Genomic DNA, 20,447 nt, shown 5'->3' on the forward strand with positions numbered 1-20,447 from the left:
AACTCAATAAAATAGAATTACAAACACCACCAAGGGTATTAGACTTCTATAATCTCAAACCCCCCAACCTGCTGTCTAAAGTATATAAGACACTGTCCAAAATAGACGATAGAATAGCAATCCCTATTGAAAAATGGGAGGTGGATCTATCAGTCAGCTTTGACCAGAACTTCTGGTCCCAAACTTGTTTAAAAACTTTTAAAATGATCAGACACTCCAATTTACAATTAATTCAGTACAAAATTCTACACAGAGTACACTATACAGGTCATCAGATGTTCAAGATGGGGTTTGTGTCGTCTGACACCTGTACACACTGCACAAACAACATTCCTGACAATTACATTTAAGCACTGTGGTCCTGTCCACCTGTCCAGGAATTTTGGGGTAGAGTATGTGAAGACCTGTCAAAGTCTCTGAATTGTCGTATCCCAACCACCCCCTCTCTTTGTTTACTGGGAAACCTGGACGATGTCCCGGTTGAAACATCTTTGGTTCACGTAGTTCTGACTGCCATATGCATCGCTAAGAAAACTATCCTCTTGAATTGGAAAAATAGAGAAACTCTCTGCATTAACCAGTATAGAAATATTTTGTTAGATCATATTACACTTGATTTAGCCTCTGCTTCCACTTCAGATCAATCTTTCTGGGCTCCTTTGATCGGTTCCATCACATAGCAATGATGGGGGACCGTTGATGTTGTCCTGCGGGATTATATGGGTGGGGGGTGGAGGGTCTGAGTTTGAAGTATCCGGATGTTCCCTGGGGGTGGGTTCACTGGGGATGTCTGGGACTGGGGGGCCGTTGCCCCCCTCTGGGGGTGCTTGGGTTGCCTCGGGGGGTGGACTACTGGTGGTTGTGAGTGGGGCCCCTTGGAGGTCTTGGCGGTGGCCATGGGTCACTGCCTGGCAGCTGTATTGCCCCTGGGCGGGTCTGGGTGGGGGCTCGGGGTGTTGGGGTGGCCAGCCCCGTGTGGGGATCTGGGCGGGGCCCTTCGGGGTCGGGTCCTGACATGTATGCTGCCGGGAAGAAGGCAGGAACATGCAGCAGTGCCTGGCCCGGGTTCAGGGGCCTCGGTTAGACCTTGGCTCCTCTGCTGTCCCATAACAGGAGAGGGGGAGGTCCAGGAGGGGGAGGACCCAACCGTACCTGGATGTCCTATGTCTTATATATTCTTGAAGTTGTGCAAATGCAGGGATGGGCATAGATATTCTGCTGGAGTAGGGCTGGGTTGGTGCTCTCAGACTCCGTGAGGCTCTGTAATGCTGCTGCTTTGGGCCCTGGCAGGATGGGCTGGGGTCTCCATGCCTTGGGCGGCAATTTGACAACAGAGGTGCCTATTGAGGCCAGTGGGGGAGCTGGCTCCCTGGAGGGCTAAGCCCAACCAGCAATTCATCCCCATCCCCGCATATTTCTCTCCTCCTGCTCCCTCACATCATCACACAAACATGCACATAGGACCTTGGGGGGTGGACAAGTCAGGGAGTGCAGGTACGGACCCCATTTCCGCATTCCTGTGGCAACCTGCCCCCCAATTTTATTTGCACCTTATACACTTCCACCGACTACATTCCACGCAAACACCCACTTATGGCCTTGGGAGTGAGCACATTCTACAGCACTTGGCAGGGGGATTTCTCAGCCTCCTCCCGAGTGCCGGTGCCCACTTCCAATTTTAAACTGCCCTTAGACACTGAGGGCTGTGGGTGCAAGTGGGGTGGTGCGGTGGCATCAGCTGGCATAGGCCAGACAATGCCCGCACTGCCCGCTCACCACAGCCATGGAATACACCTCATTAACACACAACACTATATTGGAGCAGGTGGAGGGAGACTAGGGGTCTTAGAACACCTCTGTTGTTGCTTGGCATCCTGGGGCTGGAGGCTAGGAGGGAGATCTGGCCGTCTGGTTGGGGTCTGGGGTGGTGGGTTTCTGTGCTCAGCATTGGGCGAGGGAGCCTGCTCATCAGCGCCCCAGCAGAAAGGGTCAAACTCTGGTAACCGGTGATGGTTGCACCCCATGTGCAGCAGTACTGGGACCAGAGGGAATAGGGTGTGTATGGGGAGCATGAGTGGATGCCCGGTGTGCATTTTTGTAAGTCTTTGGTTGTATGTGCATGTGTGCATGAGGGAGGGAGTGTGTGACTGTGTTTGTGTATGTCAGGTGGGGGCTTTGACTCCTGGGACTTCTTTTGATGATATAGATCATCGTCTCCCCTCCCCCTGCCACACCTGGTGTGGGGTGCTGTGCCTTGGTCTGCCTGAGTGTTCGTGGCTCCCCGGTCAGGGGGTTTAAGATTTTTGGCGTCTGCCTGATCAATCCCGGTGGCGGCCTGGTGGGGTCTGGGTCCCTGGCGGTGGTGGTCGCCCCTGGGTCCCGGGTCGCTGGGTCCCGGGCTCGGCTGGCTAGGGGGTGGGAGGCTGCGGGCGGGCCTAAGGGCTTGCCGCTGATATCTCCCATATCTCCCGGGACTCTGCCGGCTGCTGGTTGTGGCCCCCCGCGGCGATCCTCTGTGCCTCTCGAGGGGGGCGGGGGCCTTTCTGGTTGCAGTCTCTTTGGGGTTCCTGTGTTCTGGGGCAGCGCCTGGATCTCTGGGACTTGGAGCTCCCCCTGTCTCCTGCGCGTCTTTGGGGGGCGGATCTGTGGTCCCTCACACTATCTGTTGGACGCTCCTCATCAAGTTGACACAGTGATAGCTAGATCTTGTTGTATTGTTGTTGTGTCCCTTTTTTGTCCTTTTGCTTTTTTTTTGTTCTTTTTCTGCAGGTCTAGAAGCAGACTCTTGTTCATTGTTTATTTTTGTGGACCCTCACCCCCTCTCTCCCCACCTTTTCTTTTCCTTTCTCTTTCACCTCTGTCTCCGTGTCTGGTCGGAATTACAAAGCATTCAACAACAATAACAATAAAGTTTTAAGTGTCAGGCATGACATTAAAAGCAGACGCTTTGATGCTCCACCTGAGAGTAAATCTGTTAGGCTTGTCACCAGCATTCAGACATCATTTCTGCTTGCTTCACAGCCAGACAGGACACGGTAAAAAAAAAAGCAAGAGGTTTAAGTGGGAGATTTGCACAGTACAGGGGCAGTAAGCCCCCCCCCCCCCCCCCCCCCCCCCACACACACACACACACACACACACGGCCAGAGAGTCTTGGCTCATTAACAACGTTACAGTCAGGAGGACAGAGTTCGACCAAGGAAGCCGTCTCACCTGGCAGAGCCCACGTCTCCGTCATGCAGAACAGGCTAACAGCGTTATTGGTGTAAAAATCCTTTAGGATAGCTGTTATGTTCCCCAGCGAGTGGACGTTCAGCAGAGCAATCCGAAGCTGCAGCAGGGAGCTGGATGGAAGCTGATTTGCGGTTCGCCAAAACCCCGACCTCACGTGATAGAGATTTCCCGGATTTATTCCACCAGTGCGCTGCGCTTGCTGGGAGCTCCCGCGCACACGGTCCAGCCTTTGGCGCTGCAGAACCCGGATGGATCCAGGCGAGAACTCACAGAGGGGTAGGTCCTGGAGGAAACGACCATCGCTGTTTTCTCGCCGAAGGGCCCTTATCCTAACCCGGATGCCACCACGCTTTCCACGCCGTTTCCGCCGCCTCGGGTTTCGCCCCACTCGGTCTGAGACAGCCAGCAGGAACGCCGGGACCTTGTCAATCAGGTGACCAAACGTCAGCCTGAAGTTAGCATCATGTAGCCCGAGTCCTGAGCTCAACCGAAGATCAAGAAGGGAGTTGATCATATTTAAAAATGGGATTTGAAAAAGCTAAAAGTGACTCAAAAACAATGCTAAAACCACAATTACAAGCAACAGATGGCGTGCCGCAACAGTCAGCGCCATCTTTACACACCCACTCACACACTGTTGTTAGAGAACGTATCACGGACCATGTGTGCAAATTGTCAACAGTCTGCAATGTAGATCACGTGTGCTGAAGCAGAGACATGCAAGACGTGCATGCAGGTCAGTGTGCCCTGAGGACCAGGGTTGTAAAACATTGTTTTAAGTCATTAATATAGATTAAAAATAAAAGTGGACCCAAAATGGAACCCTGTGGAGCCCCACATTCTAGTTTAACTATTAGAATTTTGATTATTAATGCAAACATATTGCTCCTTCTCTCAAAGGTAACTGAGTTAGGGTTAACCTAAAGTAACATTTCCTATACCATTTTTTTTTTCGTTAGAAGAATTTTAAAATCAACTGTATCAAATGCCTTTGCTACAAAAACAACAAGAGATTTTTTTAAATTATCTAATTGTAGGGTTTGGTAAATTGAGTGCTTTAAGAGCTCTCTATATATTACCTCTACTTATGACCAATAAGCTGTGATACTCTATCTAAATATAGAATATCAACCCTGCTTGGTCTTTACTGTGTTAATCAGAAGATTCTAGGATTCGTTATTTATTAAGGGATTGTACACACTTCGTTTTGATTCAGAAAAGAGTCAGGTTATAAAAGTAAGAATTTATTTTACAAACAATTAAAACATGACAAGTTAACTAACATTTACCGTGAGTGGATGGAGCTAGATGTGATGTATGAAACCTATGTGTGAATGTGATGTTGTCAGTACTTCCGTATCTAGGAGAGCTGAGTTCTGGATGTAAAAGAATTTGGTTTGCGTTAAGCTATGAAGTTGATTATTATCAAAAACTCATCAGACGCAATCTGTCATGTCTACATACTGTACCCACTCGAAGACCCTCGTGATAGATGCGGATTGTCGAAGCCCTCAGACTTCCAGGTACCGAGGTCCTTAGAAGAAACTGCGGCGCTACTAGACCGGTCTTAGAGTTGTCTCCAGGTCACAACAGACAGATGGAACCGTGCGTCTGGCGGACTCTTAAGGAGTCTAAACAATATCAGCTTGTTCTGCAGGAACTATTGCGGTGTCAGCTTTGCAGGTGCAAAAAGGTTTTGATGACGTGTCAAAAGCTTTGATGGTTAAAGAGGGTTTTGCTTCAGATGGCCTGTCTGAAGCTTTCTCTAGAACTGCTGAATCACCAGAGTAATCTGGTTTTAATGTTCTCATGTTATGATTTGTGTAGCCAGCCAAAGGTTGGCATGTTGAGGAATATTACCAAGAATCTCAGAAACACGCCTTCCTTGATCCGGAGGCTGTGATCTGGGGTGAAGGCTATTATGTGTCATGAGTTTAACTGAACCTTACTTTGTTCTTGTGTGAGTGCAAGTGGTGATGACCTTGTCATATTAACATGCTGAAACATATTTCAATCACTGTAATCATAACATAGCATTCATTTCAAACTTCAGTCACTGAGCACAGATTAATGAAACATTTCATTACATTATAATTATTATAAGTAGCAATAATCAATTTTGACCTTTCTCAGTGGCCTAGTGCTAGAGTGTCCGCCCTGAGATTGGGAGATCAGGGGTTCGATTCCTGGTCGGGTCATACCAAAGACTTTGAAAAAATGGGACCCAATGCCTCCCTGCTTGACACTCAGTATTAAGGGGTTGGATTGGGGGGTTAAACCACCAAATAGTTCCCGAGTGCGGCTGTGTCTGCAGCTCACCGCTCCCCCAGGGGATGGGTCAAATGTGGAGAACAAATTTCGCACACACACACCTGTGTGTGTGACAACTAATGGGACTTTAACTTTAAACTACTTTTATTTTATAAACTGTTTATTTAATGATTATCTAGCTTATAAGTTTTAGAAGTTCGTATTTAATTTAGGAAATCATTCTTTGATTTAGCAACTGATCCGAGCTGCAAGTGTTAGACATGAAGAATCCTGTAGGATGATAAGGATGGACCTTGAGGAGAGAACATTATTGTTGAAAATTCGGTTTCAGTGTTCAGAGCTGCAGAGAGGCTCTGAGCTCCAGCTGATGAGATGAAGGCAGGCTAATTTAAAGGGAACACATGCAGTCTTGTGTCTCCTTTTGGACCAGATGTTGAATGGTCAAACAGTACCTAAAAACTGACCATTGCTGGATGCTACATAATTTCATCGACAAACCGTAAAAACGCCATTTCTGTAAACATTTTTTTCTCTACATCTAAATTGATGGTTATATAAAATGCATTTATTGCACAAATGTTTTAAAATACTTGAATAAAGTAGTTTTTCAAAAATTTTAGAGAACACAGTTGGCACAGATATAGGGGAATAATTCTTAAATAAACAAGCATCCCCAATTTTGAATAAAGGAGTTACCTTAGCTACTTTTAAATCCCTTGGTATAATATGAGGATGGCAATGGTGGCACAAGAGTTGAGTGCTCGCCTCGTAATCGGAAGGTTGCAGATTTGAGCCACACTGTCATGGTCTGCGTCCTGCGTCTCCCTCATGTGTCCCCTTGTGTTCTTCATCCCTCTCTAGGTTTCCCTTATGTGTCTCCTGGTGTTCCTCATGTGTCTCCTTGTCTGCATCCCTCCTCATGTGCCTCCTTGTGTTCCCCAGCCCACTCCAGGTTTTTTCCCCTTAGGTGTTCCCCCCAGGTTTCAGTGTCCCTGTGTGTCCCTAGCCCCCTTCAGGCTCTCTAGGTTTCCCTTACGTTTTTCCTTAGTCACCTTTTATCATTAGTCTTCTGTTAAGTGTTTTATCTAGTCAGTTTTCTCCCTCTAGTTCATTTTGCTCCCTTCCCCATTTTTAGGTCTGGTTCCCTCTCCTGCTCCGTTGTGCTCCTCCTCTATTGGTCTCACCTGTGCACAATTCCCTAATCACCCAGCCCTTGTGTATATAACCCTGTCTGCGTCTCAATGTAGTGTTGGTCCATTGTTTGTGTCAGGGTTGTTCTCGTTCCCCTTTCTAGGTCTCTAGGCATTAGGTTTTCTCTTGGTCTCTAGGTTTCTTTGCGTTTTGGACATTTTTGGACTTTGATTTTCTTGGACATTTATTCCTTAAATAAAGGATTTTACATTTTTCTACCTGCCTCATGTCGTTCTGGAGTCTCTGCATCTTGGGTCCTAACCTTTTCCTGGCTCACAGCGTGACACACACTCAGTATGTCACTGTCATTGTGTCCTTGGGCAAGACACTTAACCCACGTTGCCTGTTGGTGGTGGTCGGAGGGACCGGTGGCACCAGTGCTCGGCAGCCTCGCCTCTGTCAGTGCGCCCCAGGGCAGCTGTGGCTACATCATAGCTCATCCCCACCAGTGTGTGAATGTGTGTGTGAATGGGTGAATGACTGATTGTGTTGTAAAGCACCTTGGGGGGTTCCAGGACTCTAGAAGGCACTATATCAAATACAGGCCATTTACCATTTAATACCTGTTTTCAGTGACAATGACAGAATATAAGAAAAGACATAATGCCTGGCTGACATCATGTAAATTATTTGTGTTGTGGGTCTTTTTTTTTTTTTTTTTTTTGTAGATTCAGGGAGCCATTATCATGTCCAGTTTGGTGGAGGTCGTGATTGGTCTGTGTGGATTACCTGGCCTGCTACTGGAATATATTGGTCCGCTCACCATCACGCCAACTGTTTCACTAATTGGTCTCTCTGCGTTCACTACTGCCGGGGAAAGGGCTGGGTCCCACTGGGGCCTCTCATCACTGTAAGAAGCATGTTTTACACCTGATAATTTGACCTAGCTGCCACACCTGTATTTTACACCTTTCCGTCACACTTGAGTGTCAAAGAATCAGAAAGCATTTATTGTCACTGTATGTGAATACAATTCTGCTGGATGGGACTCAAATGCTGTATTTGACATAACTGATTTAAACACATAAGAAAAAGGTAATATTTCTCTAATCTGTCATCTGCTTGGATATACTGAAATATTTGATGATTCATAGGTAGGTAATATTGTGTTTACTTGTAGGTGTATCCTCCTTATTGTGCTTTTTGCCCATTATCTGAGGACGACATCACTTCCAATACCGGTTTATAGCAGAAGAAAAGGACTGAACTTCAAAAGAGTTCAAATCTTCAAGATGTTCCCTGTAAGTAGAAATTAGCTTGCAGACAAACAAGTTGCTGGTATTAGTGATGAAGGCAGGTATTAAAAGTGTCATGTAGTGATATCAGCCTCTGACCTAATTCTTAGATCATTCTTGCCATCATGTTGGTTTGGCTTGTCTGCTACATCCTCACTGTAACCAACCTGCTCCCGAGTGACCCAGATCTTTATGGACAAAAAGGCCGGACCGATGCTCGAGGTGACATTATGATATCATCACCCTGGTTCCGAGTACCATACCCTTGTAAGACATCCACCAATCACAATTTTGACTCTTTTGTGAATTTAATAAATATGAATTCAACTAGAAGATAACAATGATTATGATGATAATCTGATAGGTCAATGGGGGTTGCCTGTGATAACCGTTGCTGGGGTATTGGGAATGCTGAGTGCAACCATGGCGGGAATTGTGGAGTCAATTGGTGATTATTACGCCTGTGCTCGTCTGTCAGGTGCTACGCCCCCTCCAATCCATGCTATCAACAGGTGAGACAGGAAATCACATAAACTGGTAGACTCGACCCCACAGTTGCAGTTTATTTACTTGTTTATTTGTTTTATTTAAATCAGAGGAATCTTCACTGAGGGTGTTTGCTGCATCATTGCTGGTCTTTTAGGGACAGGAAATGGTTCCACCTCCTCCAGTCCTAACATAGGGGTTCTGGGCATCACCAAGGTAATTTGCACCTTAAGTAGTAGTTAAGTAGTTATGTTTCTTTAGGACCATTTACAATTGGGGCTGGCTTTATGTTCTAACAAAGTTTTTTCATGGTAGCACATCTTTACCAACATGGTTTAAGCAGTGCTGTGATAAAATAAAGTTTGATTAATTAATTATGATCTTTAATTAATTAATGAATCGAATTGATCACATTTTTCATCTCACCTTAGAACCTGGGAAAAATGCTCATCATAAGTAATTTTCATTTAAATTAATTAAATTATTGTGATACACATCCATGTGAAATAAAAAAAAGTGGCTGTCTGAAGTTACTTTATTGTGTTTAACACACTAGGTCAGATGCAGTTGCAGCTGGTTTGAGACTAGAGTAAACTGCTGTTGCCAGCTTTAGGGAATATGGCTATGTATTTCGTCAGTCTCATAGGAACTAGAAAAGAAAAAAAGAGTTAACCTAAACCCCAGCGCCTCATTTATAAGGCTTGTTTTTGAACAAAACTGCATCTGAAAATTATGTTTTAAAATACTTTTAACGGTTTTTAAATGTTTTTTAAGTGTCTTAATGGTCTTGGGCCTTCTTATCTTTCAGAACTGCTTATATCGTATGAACCCACGCGGTCTCTGTGCTCCTCTGGCAGCCGTCTCCTTGTCATCCCTAAAGTCAGGACACATAGTCACGGCAAGGCGTCCTTCCAGCATTACGGTCCTCGTCTCTGGAACGAGCTGCCAGGGGACCTCAGGGCTGCAGAGAACGTTCATGTTTTTAAAAGCAGGCTCAAGACCCGTCTTTTTAGCTTAGCTTTTAACAGATTACTATCATTTTTAAAATAAATAAATTAATTAATTACTCAAGACTCAAGACAACTTTATTAGTCCCCAGGGGGCAATTCGAGACAGCATTTTGAAGCAGCCGGCACTAAAATCTCTAAAAAACACAACCAATTTACACATTTGTAAAACCCATAAAACCTAAATACGCATTCATGTCATAACCTCACATGTGAATGACCAACAATGAGTAAACCTTTGGCTCACACACACACACACACACACACACACACACACACACACACACACACACACACACACACACACACACACACACACACACACACACACACACAAATACACATGCATACATGTAACTACATGCACACACACACACACATACACACACACACACACACACACACACACACACACACGCACGCACGCACGCGCGCACACACACACACACACACACACACACACACACAAATACACATGCATACATGTAAGTACATGCACACACACACACACACACACACGCACGCACGCGCGCACACACACACACACACACACAAATACACATGCATACATGTAACTACATGCACACACACACACACACACACACACACGCACGCACGCGCGCACACACACACACACACACACACAAATACACATGCATACATGTAACTACATGCACACACACACATACAAGTAATGCACACGCCCCCTATCTGCACTGAGAATTAAGAAGAAGCACAGCTCTGGGAACAAAGGAACTTCTCCTCCTCTGTGTCTTACAGCACGGGCATCGAAGTCGGCGTTTGGAGGGCAGCCACTCGAAAACAGTATGAAGAGGGTGTGATCGGTCTTTAATGATTTTCTGTGCTAAACTTCCTGTATGCTGGTCTCATTGAGAAGTTCAGTTTCGCAGTGGTAGTCCAATGATCCGAGAGCACACCTTGACTTTGCTTTGTAGACGGTTTCTATACTTCAGGCTGACAGAATAAAACCAACAGGGGATGGAAAATGTGATAACACTCTCTATAAAAGAATAATAGAAAGTCAGTAAAATGAAGTTATTTATTTATCTATTTATTTTATGTATTCTTTCTTTATAGGTGCTATTTTTAAACAGTTTTTTTAACATAGATTTATGATCAACATTATTTTAATATCTTTATAACTTTTTATATTACAATTCTCATTTTAGCTCTTATTATTTCATGTTTTAACCTTAATTTAACCTTTTAAAAGGTCGGCTGTGGCGGCCTGGGTGCTTTCCAGGTGTGCCTGAGTAGAGGTGGGGCTCTCCGCCCTCCCTGCCCTGGGCGCCCTGTGTCGGTGCCTCGGCTGCTGCTGTGGATCTGCTGCTATCGGGGCGGATGGCTCCTCTCATTGTGTTTCCCTATCTTAGCTGGTCTGGCTCATCTGAACTCAGCCCACTGTTTTTTTTTCCATTGGGTGGGTGGGTGGGGGGGGCATGTGTGTGAGAGAGAGAGTGTGTGTGTGTGTGTGTGTGTGTGTGTGTGTGTGCCAGAGGATGAGTGTTGTGAAGGGGTTTTTAATTGTCTGACTATTTTTTGTATTCTGGGGATGGGAGGGAATGTTGGTATGTGTAACAGACCCAGAATTTGGGCCTGTAGACAATATTAAATGTTCCTGTAAAACAGGAAAAATATGAAACAGAGACAAAAGGTGCGGTTTATCTTTGCCTCGCTTCTGCCGAATTTTATTAATACATTCCTATGTGTTCTCCAGTTGCACAACCATCACTTTAATACTTAGTGCTCTTTAACTGAAAATCATACACGCAGTTGGTTTCTCACAGCACAGAAATTCACAACCACACGAGATGTATGTACTAACACATTTTACCTGTGACTTTAATCCAAAAATATCTATTTATGATTTTAGTCCAACATATTTTTATTCTGTTTTTAACCAAAATATATTTATTCTATTTCAAATCTAAATATTTATTCTACTTTTAATCAAAATATATTTATTTTACTTTTAACAACAGTACCCGGGCTTTTTATAACACCCAATTAGCTTAGTAGCTCACAAAAGGCAAAAGTCAACTGAGAGGTCATTAACAAGTAATAAATGGTTACCGTGTAGAACCCTCGTCGTACTCTCATCACTGCCCTCAGGGTAGACTGCATCTACTGGATTGTCTCCTCCTCTCCCTTTCACTACATAAACTGTTTTCTCCCAGTAGGATTCAAGCTTTCCTGGTCCCCCTTGTTCACCACAGTTTCTATTTAGGACCCTATCTCCAGGCTGTAAAACTACCCCCTCAGCTTTTTGTCATAGTAAGACTTGCTTTTCATGCTAGATAACCTAGTTTTCTTGCTGGCTATTCTGTATGCTTCTGTCATTCTTTTCGCCCACTTGTCTGTATAACTTTTATGTGATAGTATCTGTTTCTCCCCAACTAGACCAAATAGAATGTCTACAGGAAGACGTGGGTGATGTCCGAATAATAGAAAATGCGGAGAAAAGCCTGTGGACTCATGATGCGTACAGTTGTAAGTTTATGTGTGGTAAATGTTCTTTCCAATTCCCCTTTTCTCTCTCAGCTAATGTTCTAAGCATCTGTAAAAGAGTCCTGTTAAACCTCTCAGCAGGATTGTCTTGAGGATGGTATGGTGTAGTTCTTGAGTGTCCAGTACCTGATTTCTCCCTCGGTGTCTTGAAAAGTTCATTTTCAAACTCACGCCCTTGATCGTGATGGAGTCGTGCTGAGTATCCAAAGCGTGGGATGAACTCTCCAAAGATTCGATCAGCTGCCGTTTTCCCCGATTTGTTGGGTATGCCTGGGCAAACCCGGTAAAGTGGTCCAGGACAACCAGGATGTATTCGTATCCCCCTCGACTTGGTTCCAGATGGAGGTAGTCGATGCAGACCAGATCCAAAAGAGAGCTGGATGTGATGATGCCTATAGAAGCGCGTACTTGGGTTGTTGGTTTTTTGCTGATTATACATGGACACTTCCTTGTAACATAGTTTTCTATGTTGTTCTCCATGTATGGTCAGTAGAACCTCTCACTCGCCAGCGCCAGGACTCTCTCTGTGCCGACATGTCCCGTGTTGTCGTGTAAGTGCTTTAACACTGTTTCTTTGTACTTAGCAGGGAGGATTAGTTGTTGTCTCTCACCTGTCTTCGTGTACATTAGTCCAGTTTCAAAATGTAGTTTGTTCCATTCCTTCAACAACTTTCTTGTTGTTCTGCTCACTGTGTTTCTGACATCATTAGTTAAAACTGTCATTTTCTCCTTTAGTCTGATTACTTCCCCAACAGTTTTGTCCTCTCTTTGTGCTTGGGTGAACTCTTCGTGGCTGATTGTAGGACTAACAATGGTGGCTCCTGGGTGTTATTCTCAACGAGGGCTAGGGCAGCAACCCATGCAACATCACTTTCTTGAGCCACTCTAGCTCCGCCCCAGGCTTCTTGAATCACCTCAGTTGATAACTCCTCATTACACTCACTCACTCACGTACATGTCCATATTCAGGGGGAGACGGGGAGGTTGTCAGCATCATCATTGGCCCTGCCGGGTCTGTACTTGATCTCAAAGTTAAAGTCTGACAGTTCCCCAGCTCAGCGATGTCCCACAGCATTAAACTTGGCAGTACTCATTATGTACGTTAATGGATTGTTATCCATATAGACAGTTAAGTGTGGGACGTACTACAGGTAGTCTCTAAAACGTTAACATACTGCCCATTTAAGGGCTAGAAATTCTAGCTTACCACTATGGAGGCAACAGTTCTTTTCTGCAGCTGACAATGTCCGGGACCCATAGCCTATCACCCTTAACTTGCCATCCTGGCACTGGTAAAGGACAGCACCAAGGCCCTGTTCTGGGGTATCTGTGTGAAGTCAGAAAGGTGAGTTAAAGTCTGGATAGGCCATAACTGGAGGGCTGGTGAGCAGGTCAATTAAGCGTTCAGGCACTTGCTGATGTTCACTAGTCCATTCAACAGGGGTCCGAGATGACGACTGGGAGCTTTAGTCTTTGGTTGACGTGATGGATGGGTTGACATGTCCATTTTGACTTTTAACAGTTCATAGATAGGCTTTGCAATGTTCGAAAAGTCTTTGATGTAGCTCCTATAGTGGCTTAGGAAACCGAGTAGGCACCTTACATCACCTACTGTCCGAGGTGTCTTTGTTTTTAGAGATTGCACTGCCTCTAAGTCCTTTGGATCAATTTGCACCCCCCTCAGCAGACACCAGGCGACCTACGTACATACTTTACTTCTCTGCAAAACAGTTAACATTTTCAGGTCTTAGCTTTACAGCAGGGGTGGGGAACCCTGGTCCATGGAGGGCCGCTATCTAGCATAGTTTAGTTTCAACCCTGCTTCAACACACCTGATTTCAATCAGCAGGTGATTAACAGGCTTCTGCAGAACCTGATGAGCTGCTGAACAGGTGAATCAACCACTAAATCAGAAGTGTTGGAGCAAAGACATGCAGGATACCGGCCCTCGAAGACCAGGGTTCCCCACGCCTGCTTTACGCCATGTCTCTGGAGCACTTTTAAAACCTGTCTCACACCCTCAACATGTTCTTCAAATGTCAAGATGTCGTCCAAGTATGGGGTACAGCAATTGTCTCTGAGTGACCCCAACATCTCATCCATGCTCCTTTGAAAAGCTGCAGGTGCACTGGAGAGGCCAAATGGTATCCACACCCATTCATAGAGCCCACAGGGAGTGACGAAGGCTGTAAGGTGACGTAACCCTTCTGCCGTGAAGCCCTGGTGGTACACCTTTCCTTGATCAAGAATACTGAACCACGAATGCCCCCCAGGGTTTTGGTCAGGTCTTGGATCTTAGGGAGGGGGTGTTTGTCAGGGATAGTCTTCTGGTTCAGTAGGTGGTAGTCTATACAAAGGCGTAATGAGCCATCTTTTTTTCGGACACAGACGACTGGAGCTGCATACAGTGACCTAGATTTTACAATCCACCCTTTGGCCAGGAGGTCCTGAATGTACTCCTTTACTTCAGAAAACAAAGGCTTCGGGACAGAGGAGTAAGCTTTTTGCACCGGGATGTCATCTTTGAGGTTGAGTGACATTTGTAAACTAGGAATACAACCGATGTCATGTACATCTTTGGCAAAAGCTCCTGACTCCTCATACAACATCATTTCCACCGTGTCTTGCTGATGTTTCTCAAGATGGCTTAAATCTACCTGTGGCTGCCACAAAGTTCTGGGGAGGTTTGCTTCAGTCTGGGAAACAGCATTAGTTTCATTTTTAATGAGTGAATCTGTCTCTATCACCTTCTTAATTGGCTGAATACTACCAATAGCAGTCCTTCATGTTAAAACAATGTCATGCCTAGTGTGATTTTCAACAGGCACAGCTACGTGAGGTAGTTTACTGGGCTGAATCTCTAGGAGCCCCTCACCTAGTCCTAACTGCTGTAAGTGGACCGAACTCACTTCAGGCTCAAACAACCCTAACCGTTCACTTGAGTCAAGTTGTGGTGGGACCTTACACTTAACCCAGGTAGTGCTGCCTGCAGGGATTACTGTATCTCTGTAACCCACCCTTAAGCGCCTTTGAGTTGTGTTCTCCTGATTTGTCTGGATGGAGTGTACTATTCCCTGTGCTTCATCTACTGGGATAGACAGTGTATGCCAAGTAGCTTAGCTAAGTTAGAAAAATCCTGTTCTGGACTTCCTTGGATTAACACTTCCACCACATTGAACCCTATGAGTGGTGTATCTAAAGACACTGAGCTGATTAGAAATGGCACATTCATGGAAAGCTCTGGGTCTTCGTTACCTGAAAGGTTTACAGTTAATATTACCCACTCATCAAAGGGGAGAGATTCTCCATTAACTGCATAAATCTTTGGCACCTTCTCATAGTCAGTTAACTCTATAAGCTCTGCTATCAACCGAACATCAACATCTGGAATGTATTTATTTTTCCAAGCTCTGTCTATCAAGCTAACCTGAGTCCCAGTATCTACTAGAGCAGTAATGGTTAAACCATTAAGGAGGTATTTTGTTGTTGCTTTCTTTCCTATTAAATGGTAAATGGCCTGTATTTGATATAGCGCCTTCTAGAGTCCTGGAACCCCCCAAGATGCTTTACAACACAATCAGTCATTCACCCATTCACACACTGGTGGGGATGAGCTACGATGTAGCCACAGCTGCCCTGGGGCACACTGACAGAGGCGAGGCTGCCGAGCACTGGCGCCACCGGTCCCTCCGACCACCACCAGCAGGCAATGTGGGTTAAGTGTCTTGCCCAAGGACACAACGACAGCGACAGACTGAGCGGGGCTCGAACCTGCAACCTTCCGATTACGGGGCGAGCACTTAACTCCTGTGCCACATAGTCTAACTATTGGCTCTCTGTTGCATACTGTGGCTTTGGGTGGCTCAACTTTGCCCGTCTTGGGTTTCTGCATCTTGACTTTGGCTTGGTGCACTTTTGTGGTGTCACATGATGCAGTCTTTGTGTTGGGGTGGGACTCAGACATCATCCTGGTTACAGCTGGTCCCCCCCAGCGGCCACCGGACCTCGTTTCCCTGCTGCTTTGGACGTTTCAGGCAGCCAAATTCTCTGTGGCCTTCTTTGCCGCATGAGAAGCAGTGGTTGCAGTTTTTAGAGCCCACCTCTGCACATGTAGGGCACGCGTAACATCTCTCTGCTTTTGTTACAGGTTGTTTGGTGGTACTGCTAGAATATTGACATTTCATTTTTTCTGTTAGTGCCTCTACTACTCTAGTGAGGGCGTCAACCTTCTCTTCTAGTTTTTTTACTGTGTCATTATTTTTTTACTTTTGCTCTGTAATCTTTTTTTTTTTTGTCTAGCTTTCCCTTCATCCACATTGGCAACATGAGCATTGACCTGTTTTGCTCGGTGTGTGGAGCCTAATCTACGATGACGCTCAGATTCTTCACTGGTCACTCTCATTACCTGCTTCAGAATCATCTCATCTGTAACTGACTGGACTGCCAACAATGGCTTCAGCTCTCTTCTAATATCATTGTCTTTGTGCGCTATTCCCTGATAAACTGTGTGCAGGAAAACACCTTGAACTGTTTCCGGTGTGTATTTAATCTCAGAATCAGCCTTTTTAGACTTAAAGAGGACCCTTTGTTTTAGGCCAATCACCCGGTAAAGGAACTACTGGGTGGTTTCACTTTCTCTCTGTTTTGCACAAATCAGCTCCTGAAGTAGCTCTGTACTACTCCTTTCTCCAAGGTGTGACTGCAGGAATCCTTTTAACTCAGTAACTGTCATGTCATCTTTATTAACCAACGTATCCTTGAAACTACCTGGTTTAATGATTTTTAACACCCCTCTAATGATCTCAGCCTCTGAAAAGTTGTCTTTCAAACCCTCCTCTATCTGCCTACACACACACTGTTGTAGCTGATATCTGACATGTGGTCTCCTACCTGCCCTCCTTGAACCTTAAACTCATGTCTCGGAAGATAAGGTAGGTCTTTGAGGGAAACCACGGGGCTGGGTGGCAGTCTGACATTATTTTGCAAAGTCAGTTGTCCTTGGGCTTTTTGTAGTGCAGGAATTTTTATTAAATCTTGCAGAGTCCTACCAACCTTCTATTAGTCTGAAATCATTTTAAGGACTTCTTCTTGGGGGATGTTATGGCTAGGGTTGTACTGGTCCATGTTTATTTGAGCTGCATTAAACTGGCTGGGCTCTGGGAAAGGATGGGATGCATGGTCAGGCCTCGATGTTTCTACATTTGTCTCCATGGTACTGGCGTGGATGTCTGTCGGATGCAGGAGCTCATCTACTATGTCCTTTAGCGCTAACAATTCTTCCATCCCAATGTCCTCAGCTTCTAACATTACCTCATTGTACATGAAGAAGTTGATGTACTCTAAGCTTCCATCTGCGTCCTCACTTGACAGCTTTGAGCGATCCTTGGCTGATGCTGAACCTACCATGGAAGCAATTTCAAACAATCGGCTCGGCGTGAGTGCAAAGAGGCCCTTCCTGATGTCCCAGACAAGGCTCTTCCTTTTGCTGTCCACCATGATGAGTTTCTTGGTGTCCTGTGATGGGTAGTTCAAAGCTGCAAGAGTCTGGAATGACACTACAGGTGGTGACTCGAGATTCTGACTCTGCAGTGACTTCTTAATTTTGTCATCAACATGTGGAAGTGCAGACAGTGTAACATATTGATCTCCACTCATAAAAAACTGTGGCTTAGTGGAAGGGCTCATGGACCTGATTGAGCTTCTCAATCAGGCTCCGCTGGTCAGGTTTGAGATCCAGGTAAAGTTTCCCTCTTTGGGTCACTTCTGGGTCAGACATTGTAGCAGTCACTGGCCATCTTTGTTCTTGCAGCATTGACAACATGGCATAGGTGCCGTTCCAGTGTTAGCAGACATCCTGCAACAGCATGGTTTATTTTTTTGGTCCCCATGCACCTCTGCCTGACCTTTAACTTTGTACTTGCAAATTCATGCTTCATTAATGTTCAACAAGAGTTCTTGCTGAACCCACACAGCTGGAGATAGCCTGTTGGCTTTTGTAACCAAGTTGAGGGTGTGTCCTGCACATGTCACTGGCTCCCATCCATGCTTTGCATGCAAAATCTTTGTTGCTGCTACAACATTAACAGCAATCTCAATGAGAGAACAGAAGTGACTAGTCTGCTTTTCGCAATTCCGACACTACTTTATTTTCTAGACAAGTGTAAGTGAAGTGATCAGTACTGGTTTTAGTCATTAAGGATTTTTTTAGAGCAAAGTCTAATTCTTTTAATCAGTTGGAGGATTTCATTGTAAAACCATGGCAGAGATTTTTTCTTAGGTTTACTTTTCCAGGTTTTTCTGTAATTAGCCATTATATCTTGAAGGGGAAAAGTAAAATTATTTTCACTAAGATCTATAGCAGGCTCACTTATTACCCTTTCCCAGTTTAAATTCAAATTCAAATTCAAGTTTATTTATATAGCGCCAAATCACGACAAGAGTCGTCTCAAGGCACTTCACATAATAAACATTCCAATTCACAGTTCATTAAGCCAATCAGAAATAATGTTTCCTGTATAAGGAACCCAGCAAATTGCATCAAGTCACTGACTATACAGCAATCCTCATAGTTTACATTCTTCAAATTATTTTCAAAGTCACTCATTTTTGACTTGGGGATTCCAGTCACTAAGTTGTGTTTTGCTGTTTGTGTATGATAAATTAGACGTCTTTTAGTTTGCTTTCTTAATATCAGTGTCATGTTATGATCTGAGAGGCCGGTGATAAGATTGTATGTTTTTGTCACCCTCTCTGGCCGATTTGTGAAAATCAAATCTGTAAGGGTTCCGCTCATCCTAGTGACTAGTGTAGGTCTGTCAATCATCTGTATTTAAATTTTGCCATAGTTGATTTGAATTTCATCTTGCCCTTTTTTATCCATCCAGTTAAAGTTAAAGTCCCCAAACAGCATACACTTGCTAGAGTTATCAATAATAGACAGAATACTTTTCAGTTCATTATAAAATTTAACATCATGAGAAGGAGGATTATACAACACCACTATAGTAAATGCCGTTTGCAGAGAGAATTACCTTCAGTCCTAAACTCTCCAGGTTTGCATTTAATTCAATTTCCAATACCTTAAACTTTTCCCTAATATAAATTAGAACACCCCCTCCCCTTCCCTCAGTCCTATCTTTTCTGTGACAACTATATCCTGATATGATAATTAGAGCAGTAGGAGTTTTGCTAGTTATCCAGGTTTCCGACAAACAAAGGAAATCCAAATTAGATTCCATAAGTAAGTTCTGTATTAGGGGCTGCATGACTTAATTTTTTTTAAAGTCGACAGTCAAGTAATGAAAATCGAGTCGACTTCGACTAGTTGTTGATGACGTCATACACCTGAAGCAGGGGGGGGGGGGGGGTGTCTCGGTAGGTTCGCTGGAGTTTTTGACAATTAAAATAGTGCCCACATTTTCTAAGTTAACACGTCTCTTTTAACAGCGGTAGTTTCTGCATCCTACTTCAGCCCTCTCCCCCCTCCCCCTGCACAGCAGCCGCAAACTCACTGATGCGCCTGCAGCCTCTCAGAGTTCCTGCTGCTCTAAACATTAAAATAATTATTTCATTTTCTGTTCCACACTTCTGATTACCTTCAATGGTGTTTGTTTGTTGCAACCAGGTACAAAAACAAACTTGTTTTTATTTGACTATTTTTCTGTCCTGCCTGTTTATTATCTTCCTGCATCTCCTCTCAATCCTAAAGAAAAACTGCTACCTGGCTTCATATATATTCACCTTATGAGTTACCTTTGAACTGCAGTTCTAAAAGATCTACCGACCACAAAAACAGTGGAGTGCCGCTGCTCGCTGGCCGACTACAACGGGACCGTTTTTGCTGCGGAGTTCGTGCCGGAGCGGAGCGGAGATAGTGGAATTTTGGGGGTGCGTCACCTGAGGACAAAACAGGTGATGTGCCTCGCTCCGCAGCAGCGAAACGCATCAGGCACAAATAACAGACAGAAATCATTAAAGGAAATGAGCCGACATGAACGATTGCGTGTTTAATTTGTTTTTGAGGTGGTGACACCTGATTTGGCAGTGCTCAGGATGCAGATGTCTGGAGCGCGTCAACGATCAGAGCTTTGCATGCGCAAACTGGTTAAGATTAGGACGGGGGTGAGGGGAAGGTAAAATTGCAAGAGGGAAAAGGTCACAGTTTGGTTAAATGTCCATTTTACCGCCGGTGTCAGTACCGACGCTCTGGCACAGCGCGTCGCCTCCGCCTCCCGACGCACAGGGCTCATCACCTGCTGTCTTTTCCGAGGACTGCATCTTGTCAGTCATTATCACGTGACAGCAACTAGTTGCTGACAGGCATAAAAAGTCACTACAGAGCCGTGAAGTCGACTAGTTCATACAACCCCCTATTCTGTATCTGATCTATTTTTGGTAGTAAGCTTCTAACATTTATGTGCCTTCCCAAAATACCACTTGGTTTTGTATCTGGGTTCCAAATAACTTGGGCATGCTTCACAGTTTGAAAAAGCCT

General features: G+C 44.8%; 1 protein-coding gene across 3 annotated transcripts in view; it reads left to right on the forward strand.

Annotated features, from left to right (window-relative positions):
• slc23a1 (solute carrier family 23 member 1) overlaps positions 1-20,447 on the forward strand; it is a 144,105-nt gene that overhangs the window by 86,731 nt on the left and 36,927 nt on the right. For all 3 annotated transcript variants that reach the window (XM_070555457.1, XM_070555456.1, XM_054731018.2), the window contains exons 6-10: positions 7,365-7,546; positions 7,817-7,937; positions 8,042-8,198; positions 8,296-8,443; positions 8,528-8,633. In XM_070555457.1, coding sequence (XP_070411558.1) covers positions 7,365-7,546; positions 7,817-7,937; positions 8,042-8,198; positions 8,296-8,443; positions 8,528-8,633 — 714 coding nt within the window. The remainder of the gene's footprint in view (positions 1-7,364; positions 7,547-7,816; positions 7,938-8,041; positions 8,199-8,295; positions 8,444-8,527; positions 8,634-20,447) is intronic.

Source organism: Nothobranchius furzeri, chromosome 10, assembly GCF_043380555.1.
Source record: "Nothobranchius furzeri strain GRZ-AD chromosome 10, NfurGRZ-RIMD1, whole genome shotgun sequence".
NCBI lineage: Eukaryota > Metazoa > Chordata > Actinopteri > Cyprinodontiformes > Nothobranchiidae > Nothobranchius > Nothobranchius furzeri.